An 18,116-nucleotide genomic window follows, 5' to 3' on the forward strand; every position below is an offset into this window, starting at 1 on the left:
GCACAAGCCGTCCTGACTGTGCAGCAGGCTCCTAGCGGAGGGCACAGGAGGAACAAGGGGCTCCCAGGACAGCTCCCGGGACTCATGGAGGTGCAGAGCAGCAGCAAGTCAGCTCCCAAGGGGAATGCAGGGACCTGGCTGCCCGCGTGGGCAGGGACAGGGCTGCTCCTGCCACAGGAAAGGCAGCACTTTCACAGGAGTGAGGATGGCTGCAGGACGGTCCCTGCTGACCCCAGCACACTTGCCCCCATCCTCTTTGGCCAGGGGGAAGGACCCAGCACCCTCCCCACATCTCGGTTTCTGTACAGCTATGGTTTCAGCTGCCATCCTGCTGGCTGAAAGGGCGGAGATGAAGCCCCCTCTGCTCAGTGCATCGCTTCCTTCGCCAGCATCCCCCATGGCCACCCCGAAGGAGCAGGGTTCCCCCTTACCTCGCGCCACGCAGCTGCTCATCTGGCCCGTGTAACAGGAACCTGTGAGAGCGAACACGGTGACGGGGGCGGCACCCACCGCGCTGCTAAACAACCGCCCTCAGCTCACAGCTCCGCACCGGGCACCCCCTGCCCGGCTCCCAGAGCGTGCGCTTGAAGCATCACTGGAGTCTGCTCCGCTCCGGGCTCCCTCCTGAACCGTGCTGGGAGGCTGCAGGAGACGTCCCACACGAACAGTTCCCGCCCGGGAGGTTCGTGCCCTTTTTCCTGGATCAGGGGTTTTCCTTCCTTCCTTCCTTGTTGTAGGTGTCTCATCTGGCTGCAGGCTCCCGGCGGCCAGGGCTAGGCCGGCTCAGCAGTGCCCTCTGCGAGCGCATGGCGAGACACAGCCTGTGCCCAGCACCCATCTGTGCCCAGCGCCCGCATTCCTGTTGCAGGGACCACGACCATCCTGGGGACTTCGGACAGCAGCACAGGGACCTGCCCAGGCCCAGGACAGGGCAGACACAACCCAGGACCGCCCCACAAAGCCAAGACTGGGAACAGGTTTTAATCCTTGCCAACTCGGCACTGGAGGCTGGGCACACAGATCTGGCCCTCCACACCCTGCTCTGCCCTGGAGACTGCAAAGAACCCGCATACAGCTCGAAATCACCCTGTGAGTCCCAAGCCTTTGCCAGCCCATGGGGGAGAGAAAGCAGCAGGGATTCTCCTTCACAAGAGCACATCTGTGCAACCCCTCTGAGACCAACAGAACCACCAACAGCAGCATGGGCAGTGCTCGCCGGCACCCTCAGCTCTGCTGTAGCCAGGCACACACAAGTTCAGGCATTTCAAACCGAGAGCCCAGAAGTGGCCACGTGCCACCCCTCAGGCTCAGGCACCCTCGCTGCTGTCCCTGTACTGCACACAGTGCTAGCAGCCTTGATACATCCCGTGGCGCAAGTGGAGTCAGGGCCAATGCCCAGGGGACAACAGCCTCACAGCAGGACAATAGCCATGGGGAACAAGGACACACAGCAGCAAACAGGACAGGCTCTTTAATACCACCCTCACTGAAAACCCCTTTCACATGCTGGCTGCCCACTTTCCTGCCTGTGCCTGGGGCAGAGGCCAGGCAGCTCAGGAGGGCAGGGTATTCCGATCAGGCTTGGTGATCCCTGGGACACAAGGGGGAAGGCGACACAGGCAGTAGCTGCTTCAGGCCTCTCAACACGGAGAGGAGCATTTCAAGAGCTCTTCCAGTGCTGTCAAAAGCCACAAGAGCAAAAGCTCCTTCTCCCTTTCCTGCCAGCTACACCCTGGGCAGAGCCTGGCACTATCCACACCACAAAGCGCTGTCATGAAATGCATGTATGGCTGCCACAGCACCCTCAGGCCCTCTCCCTTTCTGGTGCGAGAGTGGGGGGACCCCGTGGCAGCTCAGGGAGGCTGCAGGAGCCAGGAAGCCTGCAGTGCACGAGTGCAGTCCCAGCCCTGCGGGCAGGGTAAGGCCAAGGAGCATGGGTGCCCCCAGGGGACCCCAAGGGTGGTGCTGGGTAGTTGTCCCCAAGCAGCACCTCATCTCCCCAGCCTTCAACTCAGCATCCTCAAAGCAGCAGGTGGAACAGGGACGGGTACTTCCAGGCCCAGGAACACCCTGTCAGCCTCCAGCACCAGCGCCCCGAGCGGTGGGGAGGGAAGGTTTCTCCTCTGGCAGAAGATGCTGCAGGGAGGGGCTGGAGGCACTGGTGCAGAGCCAGGAACAGGCACCAGTGCCCACCACCACCTCACTGGGCACCACCATCTCAGTCCCTGCCTCCTGCAGCGCCAGGTGCCCAGGCTACACTTTTCCAGGTAAAACCCATCCTCCAAAGGCTTCCTCCAGGTACCGGGCTACTGCCAGCGTCAAGTGGTCGTTGTAGGGGGCTGCCACCAGCTGGATGCCCAGTGGCAGCCCCTCGCTGCTCAGGCCCAGTGGGCACTGTGTCACTGGCAAGCCCAGCACATTGAAGATGGCTGGAAGAGAGAAGATCACATCAGAGCAAGCACAACCGGGATCAATCTCTCCCTGGCTTCTCCCACCCGAGCTGCTGTCACCCATCACTGGGCTCCTGGGAGCTGGGCCTTGCCAGAGCACCGCAAAACCAAAGGAACATCGCTGGTGTTAATGCAGCATGTTAGCAAACTGCACCTATAGGTGATGACACACTTATGTGTTACTCACTGTGGCAAGCCAAGGTCTGCTTTGGGACAGTCCTGCCCCAGACACTGTCCTTCCATCACTCCAAAGCCAGATGGCATTGCAACACGATTGCATCAAGCTCAGTGGCAGGAAAGCCACACAGAGCCCCAAGCTGCGCTCCAAGAGGTGCAGCAGCTCTCATGTGGCTGCTAAACTCAGCAGCTCTAACAATGTGAGTCCATCCTTCTGGGCAGGGTGTCCCCTCATCCCGAGATGAGACATATCAACCCGACCTGTCCCACTGCAACAGCAGGTACAAATGCCACAGAACTGTAAAGCATGAGCATAATCCTCGCCCCATGTTCTGGTGCAGCGAAACACCTCTCTGTGCTGCAGCACCCACTGGCAGGGATGGAAACGCTCTGGGTAAAACAGCAGAGCATGCTCTGCTGCAGCAGGGAGGATGTGTGCTGCAGTCCTGCCTGATCCCAGCAGAGGCGTCAGAGCTGCTCACCCGTGTAGGCGAAGTTGAAGGGCATGCATATGGGGGAGTTGTGCCTGGGAGCTATGGTGGGGTGTGGGGGGTAGAGAAGCACCCCGTCTGCCCCCAGCAGGGCCTCCAGCTCCTCCTGCAGGCTCTTCCCCATGCTCACCAGCTTGGCATTCCCACCAGGGTTGAGTTTCATCACCTTCTCCGTCAGCCCCAGGGCTGTAGGGCAAGGCCATAGGCAAGAAGAGAGACAGAGCACCGTGGGTAAGCAGGCTATGAAGCACACTGTGTGGCCACTCGCAGCATCCCCCAGCCCTCAGTAGAGTCCCCCTCCCCTAGTTCCCCCTTGCCAGCTCCAGAGCAGATTGCCCCTGCTCTGCAGGCAGCATCTCTCCAGCTTTGCCTCAGTGCTCGTAAGGCAGCAGCACAACCCCCATCAGGGTTCTCTGGTACATGCTGCTATGAAATGCGCCCAGTGCAGATCCCTGGCTGGCTCCCTCTAGGCTGCAGCGGCTCTGGCAGGGCTCACAGCAGGAGCCAGCCCTGCCTGCAGCTCCGTTGTCCTCGCTGCTTCTCTCAGGATATTCAATCCCATTTGCTATCACAAACATCAGCCTGAAGCTGCTCCATGTGAACCCCAGAGTCGCCTACCGGGGCACTGCAAGGGCTCTTGCTTCCATTTGACAACTTGCCTGCCCCAGCACTGTCCCCGGTCTCCCCAGGGCTCCTCACCAATAGCTGGCAGAGTGTGGGAAGACATCCCCACGAGCCACTTCACCAGCTCCCACAGTGGCCAGACCGGCTTCCCGTGGTCCCCCAGCAGGTCCGTGAAGAGCTGCGCCTCCTGCAACACAACACCACACCCCGCCGTGAGCAGCCCAAGCAGTGTGCTGCAGCAAGAACAGGCTGACAGGAGATAGCAAAACCTCCTGTCGCATTATCCTGATGTGAGCTGCTCCCATTGTACACTGGAGCTGCCTGTCGAGAGCGTTACATAGCTCCAGCACTCATACAGAGCAGAAGCAGCAGGAGCATCTCTCCACGCCAGAGACAGCAGGAAGGGGACCTCACTCCGTAGAGGGAAGAGCCCCCAAAGCAGCCCCTTTCAGTGCTCCTCCACTGTCATGATGCAAGGGGTGATGCTCCAGGTAATCATGTCTCCTGGAGGCATTCACTGCTGTTATACATGGCTGTGGGGCCAGAAAAGAGGAGGCAGAGAGGGGGTAAGGAGCACCCTCCTCACCAAGGTGGGCTTGGCTGACACTTCATCTCTGCCTGTGTGGCAGGAACAAACAAGGTACAACAGCCCTCAGAGTTTACGCTACAAAACCCTTCTGCATGTACAGAGCGTGGGGCGGCAGCTGCAATTCACCCCCAGGCCTGCTGCTGAAAAGCTGCTTATTCACTGCCCTGGTCCCTGCCTCCTGACAGGCATTAACTCCAGCAGAAACGTCAGGAGACACAGCCTGGAAGCAAGAGCCAGGCAGGACGGTACCTGCTCAGGGACAGCACCTTGCATGGAAAAGGTCAATGTGCCCAATGGCCTCTCTCTCCATAAGTCACGCTGCTCTGCTGCGGGGAGCCACACTGCCATCTCATGGGAAAGCAAAGGGGAAGAGGTGGTGTGGCTTTGGAAGGAGATTGAAGGAGGATGGAGGGACAAACAGAGCAGAGAGAGCCACGGGGCTGGGAAGCCTCAAGCTCTCCACAGCCAGTCCCAACCAGCCAGCTCTTCCCTGGTGCCTTCAAGCTGTGCCTCTTGACACACCTGCCCATCACTGTCCTTGGATGACATCATGGCTGACCAGATCTGGAAAGAATACTTCATCTTGTGGATGGCCACGTGCTGGACCCGGACCCCCAGCTCACTCTCGAGGTGCTCCACCACCTAAGGGGAGAGGAGGAAGGGTTTGTTCCTCCAAGGATGTGATGTGCTGCAGTCACCCCATGGGTACTAGGGACAGCCAGGAGCCCAGGGGCAGCTTCTCCCTGCTGCCACACAGGGGATCCCGCAGCTCCCTTCCCAATCCCTCTGCCCTGAGAAGTGGTACCTGCTCTGTCTGGTAACAGTGTTGGGGCTCCCCAGGCACCCTTCCTGCCACCCCAGCAATGCTCCAGCAGGAGCAGCACCCAGACGGCAGCCCTGGGAAAGCCATGGACACACAGGCATTCCTTCAACAGGCGACGTGCCCCAGCAGGAGACAGCCTCCATTCCCTCCTACCTTCTTTTGGGCCTGCAAGATCTCCTTGTCCACAGGCGAAACGAAAACAGACCCACCATCATGATCCATGCAGAGGAACCTTATCTTTTCCAGCGACACCTTTTCGTTCAGCCTCAGCCTGAATGAGGGAAGGGCGGAGAATGGCACTTTGCTCACAAACGTTGCCCTGGCTCCCTCCTGCCTGCCAGGGCTGCTCATGCAGCAGTTAACATGTCCTTATGACACCTGATCTGGCCTCAGACCACCCGGCTCTACCCATTGGGGTGGGAAGGACAGTCCCTGAAGCACCCAGGCAGCTGCTACGTGTCACACAGGCATAGCTCACCCACTGCTTGCTACCCCATCAACCCCAGCTAGTCCTGCATATTTGCTGCTGTTTGGAGAATCCTCCTCTCCGAGAATGCACCTTCGGACTACAGATGCTGGCCACGGCCAAGGCTGGGACTGCACCACAAGGAACATGAGAAACAAAAGTGGTAATAGAGAAAGCAGCCCTGTACAGGCTGCAGCAAGATGCAGGACTTGCCTGCTCTACCCCATCTCCACTCTGCTCCCTCCTGGTGCCTGCACGTAAACAGCTGCTTGGCTGCATGGACTATAAGGAGAACAGGGCCATGGTGTGGGATGGAAAACGCATCATTCAACAACAGGAAAAGCACACGTAAGAGCCCAAAGAAAGGCCAATCCCAGGAGGGAAGGGCCAGGCTGGGCAGTGCTGGCCAGGGCAGCTCACAGGCAAGATCTTCCTGCAAGGAGGACCCACTGGCCAGGGCTGCCTGTCCCAGAGCACGCGGTGTTGGAAAGGGCAGCCCCAGGTCCTGCTGGAGCCAGGGGGGATGTAACCAGTGAGCAACCTAGGTGTCACAGACCTGTCCTTACCCCTGTGCTGGCCAGAATGCAGCTGAGACCAATTGAGCAGCTTGAAGCAGAAGGAGTAACTTACTTGTTGATGCTAGGGCCAGCCATGACCCTCAGCATGAGTTCCAGGTCCTCCGCATAGCGGCACATGGGCCCCGTGCACAGGAAGCTGGTCCGAACCCCCTGAGCATTGGGGAACTGGCCATCGTTGGGCACCACCCCTGCAGCAGGGAGGGACATGCTAGGAAGCTGCCAGTGAGGAGCACGGGGCAGCGGAAGGCGGAAAAGCACTCGGCAGCAGATCCTGGCCTTGGGAAAACATCCCACGCTGAGGATGGAATATCAGAGGTGAAACACCTCCCATGTGCCTGGTGTCCTGCCACCAGACAGCTTCCCACTGCCCAAGGCAGGCTGCTCCATGCAAGGACCTGCCTGTTCCCAACAGCAACCCCACCATGGCAAGCACAGGTGTGTTCAGAACAGGTTCTTCCGCACCCTGCATTCCGCCTCCTGGCATTTCTGCTGTGGAGGAAAGCAGAGGAGATCCCTGTGCCTGCTCTACCTGTTGTGGGCTTGTGGCCAAAGATTCCATTGAAGAAAGCGGGCATTCGGATGCTACCACCGATGTCGGAGCCCACACCTGTGACAGAGCAGGCGGCTGCCAGGACACAGCCCTCCCCGCCTACATCAGAGAAAGCACAGCAGAAAACATGGGCTTATAGAGCAAAGCAGGAGCATCTCATGGCGCCTGCTTCCCTTTGCCCACAGATAGGGCGGGAGCTGCCTCGGCTTTAGCCATGTCTGGAGGACAGCTGGGGAACATGTGCCAAAGGGGTTTTCCTGCCAGAGTGCAGCACCAGCATTGCTGTTTGCATGTAGAGTAAGGCAGAGAGAGCCCAAGCAATGCTGGGAGTAACGGCTACGAGGTGCAAAGCAGCCAGTCCTCCAAATAGCCCATTGCACTGCCCAGGAAAGAGGCCCACAAACTGTGCAGGAACCTGGCAGCAAGCCAGAGTGACCTACAGAGCACTCAGGAGCTCTTCTGCTGCATTTTACTGCGCCAAGGGGCCATGCTGAGGTGCTGGGACTCACCGGAGCTGCCACCCACGATGCGCTGCAGGTCATAGGGGTTGTTGGTCCGGCCGTAGACCCTGTTGCTGGACTCGTACCACATGCAGAGCTCGCTGCAGTTGGTAACGCCCAGTGGGATGGCACCAGCCTGCTTCAGCCGCGACACCACCGTGGCATCCGAGGTGGCAACCACGTTCCGGCGGTTGACCAAGCCAGACGTGTTGGGCATCCCTGTAGTGCCAGGGTCAGCAGGCGGAGGGAGGCATCAGGGCCAGGAGGCTGCAGGAAGCAGGAACCCAGCGAGGGCACCCACAGCATTTGGGGGCTAAACGCGAGTGCAGGTAAAGGGGATGAGGACATGGAAAGGGACCAGGGAAAAGGATGCTGGTTCCCTCCAGGCACCCTGGGGAGTATGTGCCCTAGAAGCAGAGAGAAACCCACCGTGCAGAGAAAAGGCCTCCTTGACGGTGATGGGCACCCCAACAAGGGGAACTTCTCCTCCAGGCAGTCATCACTAGGGCCCTCCGAAAGCAGCTGATCGACCTGCCGGGCCTCCTGCAGGGCCTCCTCAAACCTGGAAAGGAACAGCCATGGGGATGTGCCAGCCTCGATGGACAGGCAAGCAGCAGGTGCCTTTGCAGGCAGCAGGCACCAGGGAACAGGAGAGGAACCAGAAGAGGATCCAGAAGCAAGAGAGGAGCCTTCCAGCTCTGCAGGAGCCGCTCGCTCCTGCACCCGGCCGAGCCGCTGCGGAAGCCCCCAGGCTGCCCGGTGCGGAGCAGCTCCCGGCCGGGGACAGCAGGGCCTGTGGGGAGGCTGCAGTGGCGATCCGCTCGTCCCTCTGCCCCCGCGCTTACCGGTCCTTAACGACGGCGTTGATGAGGGGGTTGACCTCCCTGATCCTCTCCACGTACGCCTCGACCACCTCGATGCACCTCACCTGCAACAGCGAACGGAGCGCGCACCGCGGTGAGAAGCGGGGAGGGGGGGGGGGCGCTCCGAGGGTCCGGCACCGCAGAACAGACACCGGCACCGCAGAACAGACACCGGCAGCCGCAGAACAGACACCGGCAGCCGCAGAACAGACACCGGCACCGCAGAACAGACACCGGCAGCCGAGAACAGACACCGGCAGCCGCAGAACAGACACCGGCAGCCGCAGAACAGACACCGGCAGCCGCAGAACAGACACCGGCACCGCAGAACAGACACCGGCACCGCGCACGGCCCCGCTCCCTCCCCACCTGGCGCGCGCGGAGCCGCGCCGCGAGCCGCCGCGCGGGCAGCAGCAGCAGCGGGTGGCGCGGTGGCGGGACGGCACGAGGCGGCGCGGGGCCCGGCTCCACAAGCGCGAGCAGGGCCAGGCAAGCCCGCGACAGCAGCCGCAGCAGCAGCGCCAGCAGCCGCTCCGTTCGCGATAGCGCCATGGCCGCCCGGGGACACGCCCCCCGCCGCCACGGAAGTGACGACATCGCGCCGCGCCGCACGCGTCCCTGTGGCGACCGCGCCCCCGGGCAGCCCCAGGGTGGTACCGGCCCGCGGGGACCTCGCCACCTGGTCACGCCGTCCCCTTCGCATGTCAGACACCGAGCTCCCCGCCCGAGCTTTCCTCGGCCGGTAACGCGAGTTTCAAACAAGCGCCGCCGCTTTCCCGTCGCTTGATCACGGCCCCTGGAGCTCCAGGGATGATCCCAACCCCCCGGGCTGGAGTTCGGGAGCCGTTGCTTCTGGGGAAACGTGTCACGGCTTCCAGAGCAGCGCCCGAGGTGCCCTGCGGCAGCCGTTGCCTTCCAGAGCTGGCAATGAAGTGCCCAGTGAAACCCGAGGAAAAGAGGGGATCAGCTGCTTGTGAAAGCCCTTTACTATGACCCCAAAGGCAGCTGTCAGCCTTCACAGGACCGTGCGCCGCCCGGGGTGCTGCGGTGGCCTCTGCCCCATACAGGCTCGGCTGGAAGTAGAAAGGAAGTCATCTTGATAACAGCGCTCATTTTACAGACTCGTATCCGAGAGGCCTGGTGCCGGCCGGGAGAGCAGAGCAGGGCAGGGGACGCTGCTCTCCCTGCCTGCCCTTCCTCCCGTACCCTAGGAAAACAGAGGAGGCTGCTGCGAGGGTCAGTGACCAAGCTCCTCTGCTCCTCAGGCAGGCCCTGCCAGCTGTGAGAGGTGGGGGAGCCCTGTATCAAACAAGGACAAGGGAAACAAGTGCAAAGGTGGGTTCAAAGCTGCTTTTTCCATTTCCCTGGTACTGCTGGAATACCTGTGGCCTTATCCGGATCCTTATGTGGCCTTTGCCTTCGCCCCCATCCCCCAGTGCCCTAAGATTATGACACAGGGACAGGTTGGAAAGGTTTGTGTGTGCCCTCACCCTCCCCGGCACCTGCACATCTGAGGCTTGACAGAGCCCCAGATCACCTGCTCAGAAGAAACTGTAAGCCAGGGCTTGCTAAAACCCAGCTTGTGAAATGTGGCAGCGTCAGCAGTTGCCAGACCTGGCAGTAGGGATGACGAGGCTTCCTCAGGGCTTAGGAGTGCCCTGGGTGTCAGCTGTCTCACAGGTTTCTTCCAGAGCCAGAAGGGTGAAACGTGTCCTCTGGGAGAAGGCAGGGAGGGAACATCCCTCCTAAATGTAATCCCAATGCCACTTCTGCCATTTCTCTCGGTGGGTTTGCCGTTTCACCCCCTCAAGTCCCGGCGCTTGGCTTCCTCTGCTGCTCAGGAGGTTCAGCAGAGATCTTCCCCCAGCAGCCCCACTTTGGCCTCTTGTTTACTGTGCAAAGTGTCTCCCTTAATCTTTGTCTTCAGCTTGCAAGAACAGAGCTTTGAAACTCAGGCCAGATCAGCTGCCATGTACTTGGCAGGAGCTCCCTGTGTCCCCGCACATCCTGCTGTAACCGGTGCTGCCTAGGCTCTTGCTGTTTCTCATTAGGTTCTGGTGAGCTTCCTGGGATCTGAGCCAGAGCACAGTCACCAGAATCCATGGTAGCCCAGTGGAGCTTCATTTCCATGCAAAATGGAAAAAAAATGGGATAGAAGGTGCTCTGGAAATGAAGCAGTAAGATCTGGAAGCCAGAGGTCAAAAAGGCTAAGACTGCTTTTCAATTACCAGAGCCAACCAAACAAGCAAACACCACAAACACACTGAGCAACCAGCTTGTTCCAGTCTGATTAAAAATTGAGCAGCCAAGAGCAAGGAGGTTGGGAATATGCAACACAACTCCCACATCCAAACCGTCCCACCACCTCATCCTGACATGCACCACCTGGCTAGAAGGAAAACATGATTCAGGGCCTTGCATTCTGGGAGTTGTGCCTGTTATTATCCGCAGTTGTTGCACTGTTACCGAAGGCTTAAAACCTCATGAAAGACTGGCAGGAAAAGCACCAGGAGCTACTCCATCAGTAACCGCTGCTGGGCCGGGAGCCACGACACAGGCTCAGGGGCCGGGAGGGAAGCAGAGAGTGATGCTGATCAACAGTACTGTGTTCTGGTGGTCCTCACTGAGCCATCAAAGCTGTACTGTCTCTTTTCCCCAGAGCAGAAAAAAACTTCTGTGAAAGTAAGGAAAATTAAGCACAAATCTTCCCTTTGCAAAACGAGTCACTTAGAATTTATCCTTAAGCTTCAGGAAAACCGAGTTTTGTGTAGAACAGCACCGGGTGGGGGAAAAGAGAAGGGACGTTTAAAAGGTTCTGATGTAAACAGAACAACTCAGGTGCTTAAATTCCCAGCTGATCGCAGAAAACGCCAGCGTTTCCAGGCGGTTCATTGGAGCCTGCTTTTAACCAGCTCCACCGCTGAGGGATGCTGTGCTCCCGTCAGCTGTTTTATGCTGAGCTTGGCCGGGTTACGCCGCTGTTGGGTACCTCCCTGTTTACCCCAGAGCTGGGGAGAAGGTCTCGGCCATTGCCTTACCCTGCTCTGCAGCAGCACCCGCAGGCCCTGGATTGCACACGGGAAGGTCCCAGGCGCACAGGGAAAGGCATCCGGAGCCCCCCGGACTACACAGGATGTCACTCGGCTGCTCCTTGGGCACAGAGAGGGGCACTTAGAGGCCCCTGGGGTACCCGCCGGTTTCTGCAGCCCTCAGGGGAAGCCAAAGCGTGCCCAAGGGTCAAGATAGCGCCAGTGTTTGTGAGGCTCCGGAGCGGAGCTGGGTGTTTTGGGGCTGAGCTCCAGGGCCTGGCCGTGCTGTGCCGTGCCATGGGAGATCGCTCTGCCACCGCCGCTCGGCGTTCCCGGCCCCCGCCCCGCAGCGCCGCAGCTGTTCCCGCTGCACGAAGCCAGAGTAGGCAGTGTTCACCCCGCCATTGAACACAGGGCTTGTGCGTGCCGCTGCTCAGCCGGCCTGCCTGGCCCGCACCAAGCCTGTGCACGCAGCCCCGGCTGCCGGGGCTTGTGCCATGCTTGCTTTAGGAGCCCGATGGCCTTCCCTGGATGTTCCCACTCCAGGAACCCTCGGGCTCCATCCCCCTTGCTCCCCACGAGGAGCTTTGGCTGCTGCCCTACAGCCCCTTGGTGCCGAGGGGAGCTGCTGGCCCCTTTGAGGGGCTGGGGGGGCCCACGCTTTGCTTCTTTATCCTGGGGAGGTGACACCCACCCCATGACCCCGCTACACCCCTTTCCCACTTGAGCAGGGCTTTGGGGTGCACCTCGAGATTTTCGGAGCAGCTAAGAATCTCCTGGGCTCCAGGGCGCCTCCAGCAGTGTAGAACACCATTCCTAACACTGTGCCCCCTCAACACCCTCCTGCTGAGCACCTGCTGATCCTGACCATGTACACCACCATGGGTAGGGTGGGCCGTCTCCAGCACAAGCCAGGGCAGTGGCAGGGATAATGCTGGTTTCCAGGCTGGCCTGATGGCAGCTCTGTGTCCCTGGGATGTGCCTACTTCCTTCCCTGCCCGAGGGGACTGTTTGTGCTAGTTCTGCACATCATCAGTTATCTGGGGACAGGCTGGCTCTGCTGCCCTGTGTCATCTCTCGAGCAGCCCATGCAGTCACCAGTCTATGCCTGCGCAGCAGCCTCACCCAGATGTGCCATTGTCACATTCCTGCCGTAGCTCCTGCTGATGCCTCCATCGGGGGGGGGGGGGGGGGGGGGGGGGGGGAGGAGGCGCTGCGGGGCTGTTTCCCAAGCTCCGGTTGCTCCAGGAGCGGCTGGCCCGGCCCGGCCCTTGCGAAACGTGTTGACAAACAGCCCGGGGCATGCCCAGCGCCGCAGCCGCCAAGTGCCGGGCGCAGGGAGCGCCCGCGCCCTCGGGGATTTTCCATTGCTCTGACAGCGGATCACCCTGCCGGGGCACTGCCCCAGAGCCGCCTCTGGCGCTTGTCCCACCGGGCCCTGCTGGCCCTATGGACCTGCCGTGCAAGGGCAGCCTTGCACAAGTCAAGGCAAGGGGTGGTTGGGTTACCTCGGGCATCCTACAGGGCTGGTTGGGGTGCCACTACCTCCAAGGTGACCCAGCCACCCACATCTCTCAACATGGGGCCATTCCTGTGTCCTCGTGTTGAGCTACTACGTAAGCTCTCTCCCTCTCGTCCTCCCTCCCTCCCGCTCCCTCTTCCTTCCTCTCTTCCCTCTTCCATTCTCTTCCTTTGTTTGTTTTCTCTTTCCTCTCGTTCATCTTCTCTTTTGCTGCCTCCTGGACATGCCCTGCTGCCACCCTGGTGCCCCTGTGCCCATCCGTTGGGCAGTTGGCTGGCAGCAGCAGGACTGCAGACACTGTGACCCCCCAGCCTGTGGGGAGGCGCGCACAAAGCCCATGTGCATGAAAGGGACCCATGGCCAGGGCAGACACCGTCACCCTACCACCAGGTGTCCATCAGGGTGGATAAGGTGTGCAGGGAGCAGATATGCTGTGCTCATGTGTCATCTATATATAACTGTACTCGCCAGGCACTGGGCCTGTGCTGACCTAAGACACAGTCAGATCATGGTTTTAATGCAGAGTAATTGCTGTTAATACCAAGCTGGTTTTATGTGGGAAGGAGTCAAGCTTCGGGCACACTGCTACCGTGTTGTGCCCACAGGCACCCTGTGGCCCATGTGCAGGGACATGGCGAATCCCTGCAGCAGAGACAGCACAGGGCAGACCTGGCCTCCATTGGAAGTGTCTGGTGTGGCAGGAGGAGCCCTTGGCTTGGGACCATCAGCTCCCCTGCAGTCAGAGCCACCCTGGGGCTGCTCCCCGCTGCCGTACCTAGAGCAGTGGCAGTATCTTTGCTGTGGCCTCAGATAGGAGGTTGTGGAGGAGGAAGGAAGATTTCCATTGCTTCTGTGCACAGAAGACTGGTGGTGCCCCAAACACAGATTTTCCCACCAGGTAGAAACAATTCCCAGTTCACAGGTTTCCCCCAGGGCTCCCGTGTGCTCAAGTGCCATCACCTAGAACTGCCTTGGCAGGCACTCGCTGTTGCCTGCTCTGTGTCTCACCCACAGGGTGAATACAAGTGATTAACTGGGGTTTTGCTGCAGGGTCAGGTGGGTGCTGTGGTTACAGGATGTCACAGAATGTGACAGCTGTCATGGCCTGGCGTGGCTCACACCATTCTGCACCCGGCTGTTCCCCCCACACTGCTGTGATGGAGCAGCACCACTGCTTACCTTGACACCGGTCCGGACCAGGCCCCACCATCCCTTCCCAAGTCCCTGCAGTGCTGAATCAGGGCACGGTGGGATTCAGACCCAAGCAGCAATGTGGTGATGGGCTGCACCCTCAGAGGGTGCTGCTGTGAGCACTCATGGGGAGGGGGCATGTGCTGGGGCCTGATGCTGTGCAGGGAACTTGGTCTTTGGATGGGGCTGGGGGAGAGAGGAAAGGGGAATGCGTGGTTAGCTCCTGGCAGCAGATGGCTGGGACCAGGGGAAAGGCTGAGTTCTGCTCCTGGCATCATGCAGGCAGATGCAAGGGCAGGCAGTGGGTGCTTGGTGCCTTCACATTCTCCACTGGGGAGAGACAGAGCTTGAGCAAAAGGCATCAGAAGAGGCAGCAAGCCTCGCCCTGCCACTGGATCCTTGGACATGGTGTTCTCTTGGAGCAATGATAAGGACAATCAATAACAAATCCAGGGACAACTGGCTTGCAGCCAGTGGCCTTCGGGAGCAGGGTCACTGGCGCAGGCACTCCCTGTAGCACCACGGTGGGTGGACGCAGTGTGGGGAGCGCTGCGGGCGAGCACAGGGCTGTGGCACCAGCACCCCATGGTCAGCCCCCCCACCCCGGCTGTCACGCACACAAGCACTGCCGCAGAGGCTCACACACCCTCGGAACGGGGACGGGGCTCTGCAGGTGTGGAGGGATGCATGTGCCCACCACTCGGCATGGCTGGAGCCTCTGGAGCAATCCCACCACTTACCTAATGATTTGAATCTATGAACGCCTGCGTAAACTGCTCGCCGGGATCACAGCCGAGCTCGGCACAGTCCTGATAAGGCAAAGAAAACAAACCCAGAATTCCCAGCCCAGCTGGCCAGGACTGTTTGGGTCTGTGACGTGGGTTTGCAGTGCCCTTGCGAGCAGCTCCAGTGCTGTGTAACAGCCTAGAACGTTCCACCTGGCCAAGGGCCAATGTAGGCTTCTGTCCTGCAGCAGCTTCTGGCTCTTTCTGGGCTTCTTGGAGCTGCAAGTGAAGCTCAGAGCTCTGCAGTTTCAGAGGGGGAAGAGGGCTGTGGGGACACAAGTGGTACCACCACCTCCTCCTACCCCAGCCCCATATATTCTAGGGGTTGCAGTCGGAGGATCCCAGCCTCAGGCCAGGCACACTGCCTGATGAAGATTTAGGCTGTTTCTGTCTTTGCTGCCCATATGGTGCTTCCTTCTCCCAAACAGCCATGCCAAGGGGTTCAGGGTGTGCTGTTATGTGCCATGTCCCCCTGTTTGGGGCCATGGCAGTATCACCCCCATTGGTGTCAGGGAGGCTCTGCCATGGCACTGGTGTACCACAGCAGTAGTGGGTACCATGTCACTCACACTCTCGCATGTAGGATCCCACAGGGGCTGGTCCTTGTCCCAAGCTTGAACGTGGTCCTGGCTGAGCCCAGCTCTGCAGCCCGATTTGGCATTTCCTGAGCTGCCGCTGCCACATCTGACCAGCTCCAGGCATCCTGAGCCCTGCACATCTCCATCAGCTGCCCTTGATCAGGTGTCCCTCTTTTTGCCTCCATATCCCCACCTTGCCCCAGGCTGCAGCAGGATCTGGTCCTGGGGAGAAGGATCTCCTGTGGGTGCTGGCTCTGGAGAGGTGAAGGCTGTTACTGGCACGGTTGGGAAGGCATGGGCATCACAGCTCCCTCGGGGCACGGCAGGTATTTGCATACCATGGCTGCCTCTGAGGAGCTGAGCTCACTCTTGCGTGTAGCATGGGGTGCTGCAAGGGATGTGCTTTCCCCACCCTGTTTGGGAAGCCCTTCTCCCTCCTGGCAGCTCTTGCCCTGCACATCTCCCCTCTTCCTCTGGGCGCAAAAAGTGAGGCACCTGCTCCAGCCTTGGGAAGTGTCTGTGGCAGACCCACCCAGAAACCCCTAAAAATAGCCCAGAAGTACTGGAGGGGGAAAAAAGGGCTCTTGATCTCTCAGCAAACAGCAGAACCTGCCGCTGCCCGGCAGAAATGAGAGAGGGATGGGGAGTTAAAAATACCATGTGGTTGCAGGGAGCCATCCCAGGCCACTGCATTCCCAGCCTGGCCAATGCATTCCCAGCACAGGCCAGCACGTTCCCAGCTCTCCTGCCGGTAGCTGTCCTCATGGGCTCGTGGGAACCACGCTTCTGCAGTGTGTCTGATCCTGCACCCCACGGAGCTCCCATGTGGGGCAGCGCCAGGACCTGTCCTGGTGTCAGCGAGATACGCCATTGCTGCGAGTACAGGGACAGCTGCCTGTGCCCTGGGGAGCCGCTCCCTTGCAGAGAACAGCAGGATGCAGCTAGTCCTGATGCATCAGGAACACCCGGCACTGCTGAGCACGAGCCTGGATGCTGGCTTTGGGCAGCTGCCAGCATGGGGAGAGGGGATGTGGCTGGGGAAGCCTGGGAGAAGCCATCAGAGTGAGGAGCCAGGCTGTACATGTCCCCTTCCCAGCCAGTCCCAGCCCTGCACGGTTCGCAGGCCCCTTGTGCAGCAGTAATGGGAACAGCCCATCCACTGCTACGGCACCTGAGTCCAGCCTGGAGGATTCGGTGTTGCCTTGCGAGGTTTTGGCATATGAATGGGAAGCTTTTCATAGCAACTGGGGAACTGGCCCCATCCAGCTTTTGGGTGCCTGTGGCTTTGACTTGGAAGGCAACCAGAAAGCAGAGTTCTAGAAAAGCTCATTCACAGGCTCCCATCATGTGGATCCAGCACATCCCAATGCTCCTGCATCACACAAAGGCCAGTCCCTGGGTTGGGAGCAGCCTGCTTAAGGTGGCCAAGAGCTTTTGCTGGGTCCTCCCCCCCCATGCAGAGTACTGGAGCCAAGTGCTACTGATGTCTGGAGTCTCTCTCCTGCTTGACCTCAAATGCACCTGCACTGGAGGAGGCTCATGCTGGCCACCTGGCCCATCTGCCACAATGGAGGCTTATCTTGTCCCATTGCTCTGCTCCTCCATGGAGCCACGCAGCCTGCGCGGCACTGGATGGATCCCCCAGTTCTGCTGCTTGTCCCCAGCACAACAGCAGCTTCATTCCTCAACGGGGATGCTGTTTCTAGTGTCCCGCCTATGGGAAGCAATTCCCAGGCCAGCAGGCAGGACCTGGGCAGCTCTGCTTTCCCACACAGGGAGGCCCAGCAGAGCTGCAGCCCTACTCTGTCCCTGGAGCTGAAGCCTGAACCTGCCCTCGCCACAGGCAGGTTGAAAACAAAATCTGAGAGCACAGGAAAGCACTTGAGCCTGCAGCTTTCTTGATGCCTCTGATGTTGCCTGTTCCGCAGTGTGCTCAGTGCAGAGCTGTTGAGGTTGTGCAGTTCCTCAGGACACCCTGTCCCGGGTGAAGGCAAATCACAGCGGCTGCCACAGAGCCTGCCATCACCTTTAAACCCTGCTGTGATGTGTACCCTGCTGTTCCCTCCATTGCCTGAGCCATTCGTGAGGCTTCCTTGGGCAGCCCCTGCCTGGGCCACTGTCCGCATCCCTGCCCCATGCGTGGTGACCGCAGCCTGAGTCATGACATGGTGCCCAGTCACACTGCAGTGATGGGGCACTATGTCCTGGCCCCCCGTGGCTCTCAGCCACCAGGCACAGTGTGTGTGACCAAGGCAGGAGGAGCTGTGGGTCCTGGTCAGCCTTGCTTCTGTCCTCAGCGGGCCAAGCCCCAGCCTGAGCAAGTCCGCAGCATCCTCATCTCTGTGTCCGCTTGGCTTCTGCTCCATCCCTGCTTGTCTTCCCTCTGGTGCAGCTTTGCTGGGCTTCCAATCCCTCCAGAGCAGCCATGTCACCACTTTCCTTCCCCTGCCACTTTTCGTTCCCCACCTCTCCACCCCACCTCCCGACTGGGGCTGCAGCATACCCTGCTCCTCATCTGCTGCTCTGTCCCAGCCTGGAACTGTTTCATCCCCAGCAATCCGGCACTGGGGAGGGGTCTTGACAGACTCCATGATGGGGCGAACCCTGTGCCAGCTGTTCAGCCTCACCCAGCCTCAACTTTGTCCCTGTAGTTGTTTGGAAGCTCCTGGTTGGTGCTGGGAACTGGGACCCTGCATCACTAGTTGAAGTGCTCCAACAGCTGAAGGGTGATGTGATGCAGCCCAGCAAGGGATGCTGGTATCCAGCTGTGGAAAATGCCTTTTTCTTTGATCCAGTAGGGGTGTACCCTTTAGTGGGGAGGGCTTTATGCCTCCTGAGGGGATGATGGAGCTGTGGATCCCTGGCCTGGCTCAGACCCAGATGCCCATCCTGCATGGCCA

General features: G+C 59.8%; 1 protein-coding gene across 1 annotated transcript; it reads right to left on the minus strand.

Moving 5' to 3' along the window:
* Positions 1–2,165: 2,165 nt before the first annotated feature.
* Positions 2,166–8,663, minus strand: FAAH2 (fatty acid amide hydrolase 2). The gene is given in 12 exon segments (XM_061445599.1): positions 2,166–2,429; positions 3,110–3,304; positions 3,818–3,929; positions 4,854–4,973; positions 5,308–5,425; positions 6,251–6,386; positions 6,728–6,847; positions 7,258–7,467; positions 7,678–7,719; positions 7,722–7,810; positions 8,094–8,176; positions 8,481–8,663. Coding segments are annotated over 12 exon segments (1,584 nt in total). The 3' UTR covers positions 2,166–2,253.
* Positions 8,664–18,116: the final 9,453 nt, after the last annotated feature.

Source organism: Pezoporus flaviventris, unplaced genomic scaffold (genome assembly GCF_033815535.1).
Source record: "Pezoporus flaviventris isolate CSIRO_AGI_PZ_B2104156 unplaced genomic scaffold, CSIRO_AGI_Pfla_v1 ptg000005l, whole genome shotgun sequence".
NCBI lineage: Eukaryota > Metazoa > Chordata > Aves > Psittaciformes > Psittacidae > Pezoporus > Pezoporus flaviventris.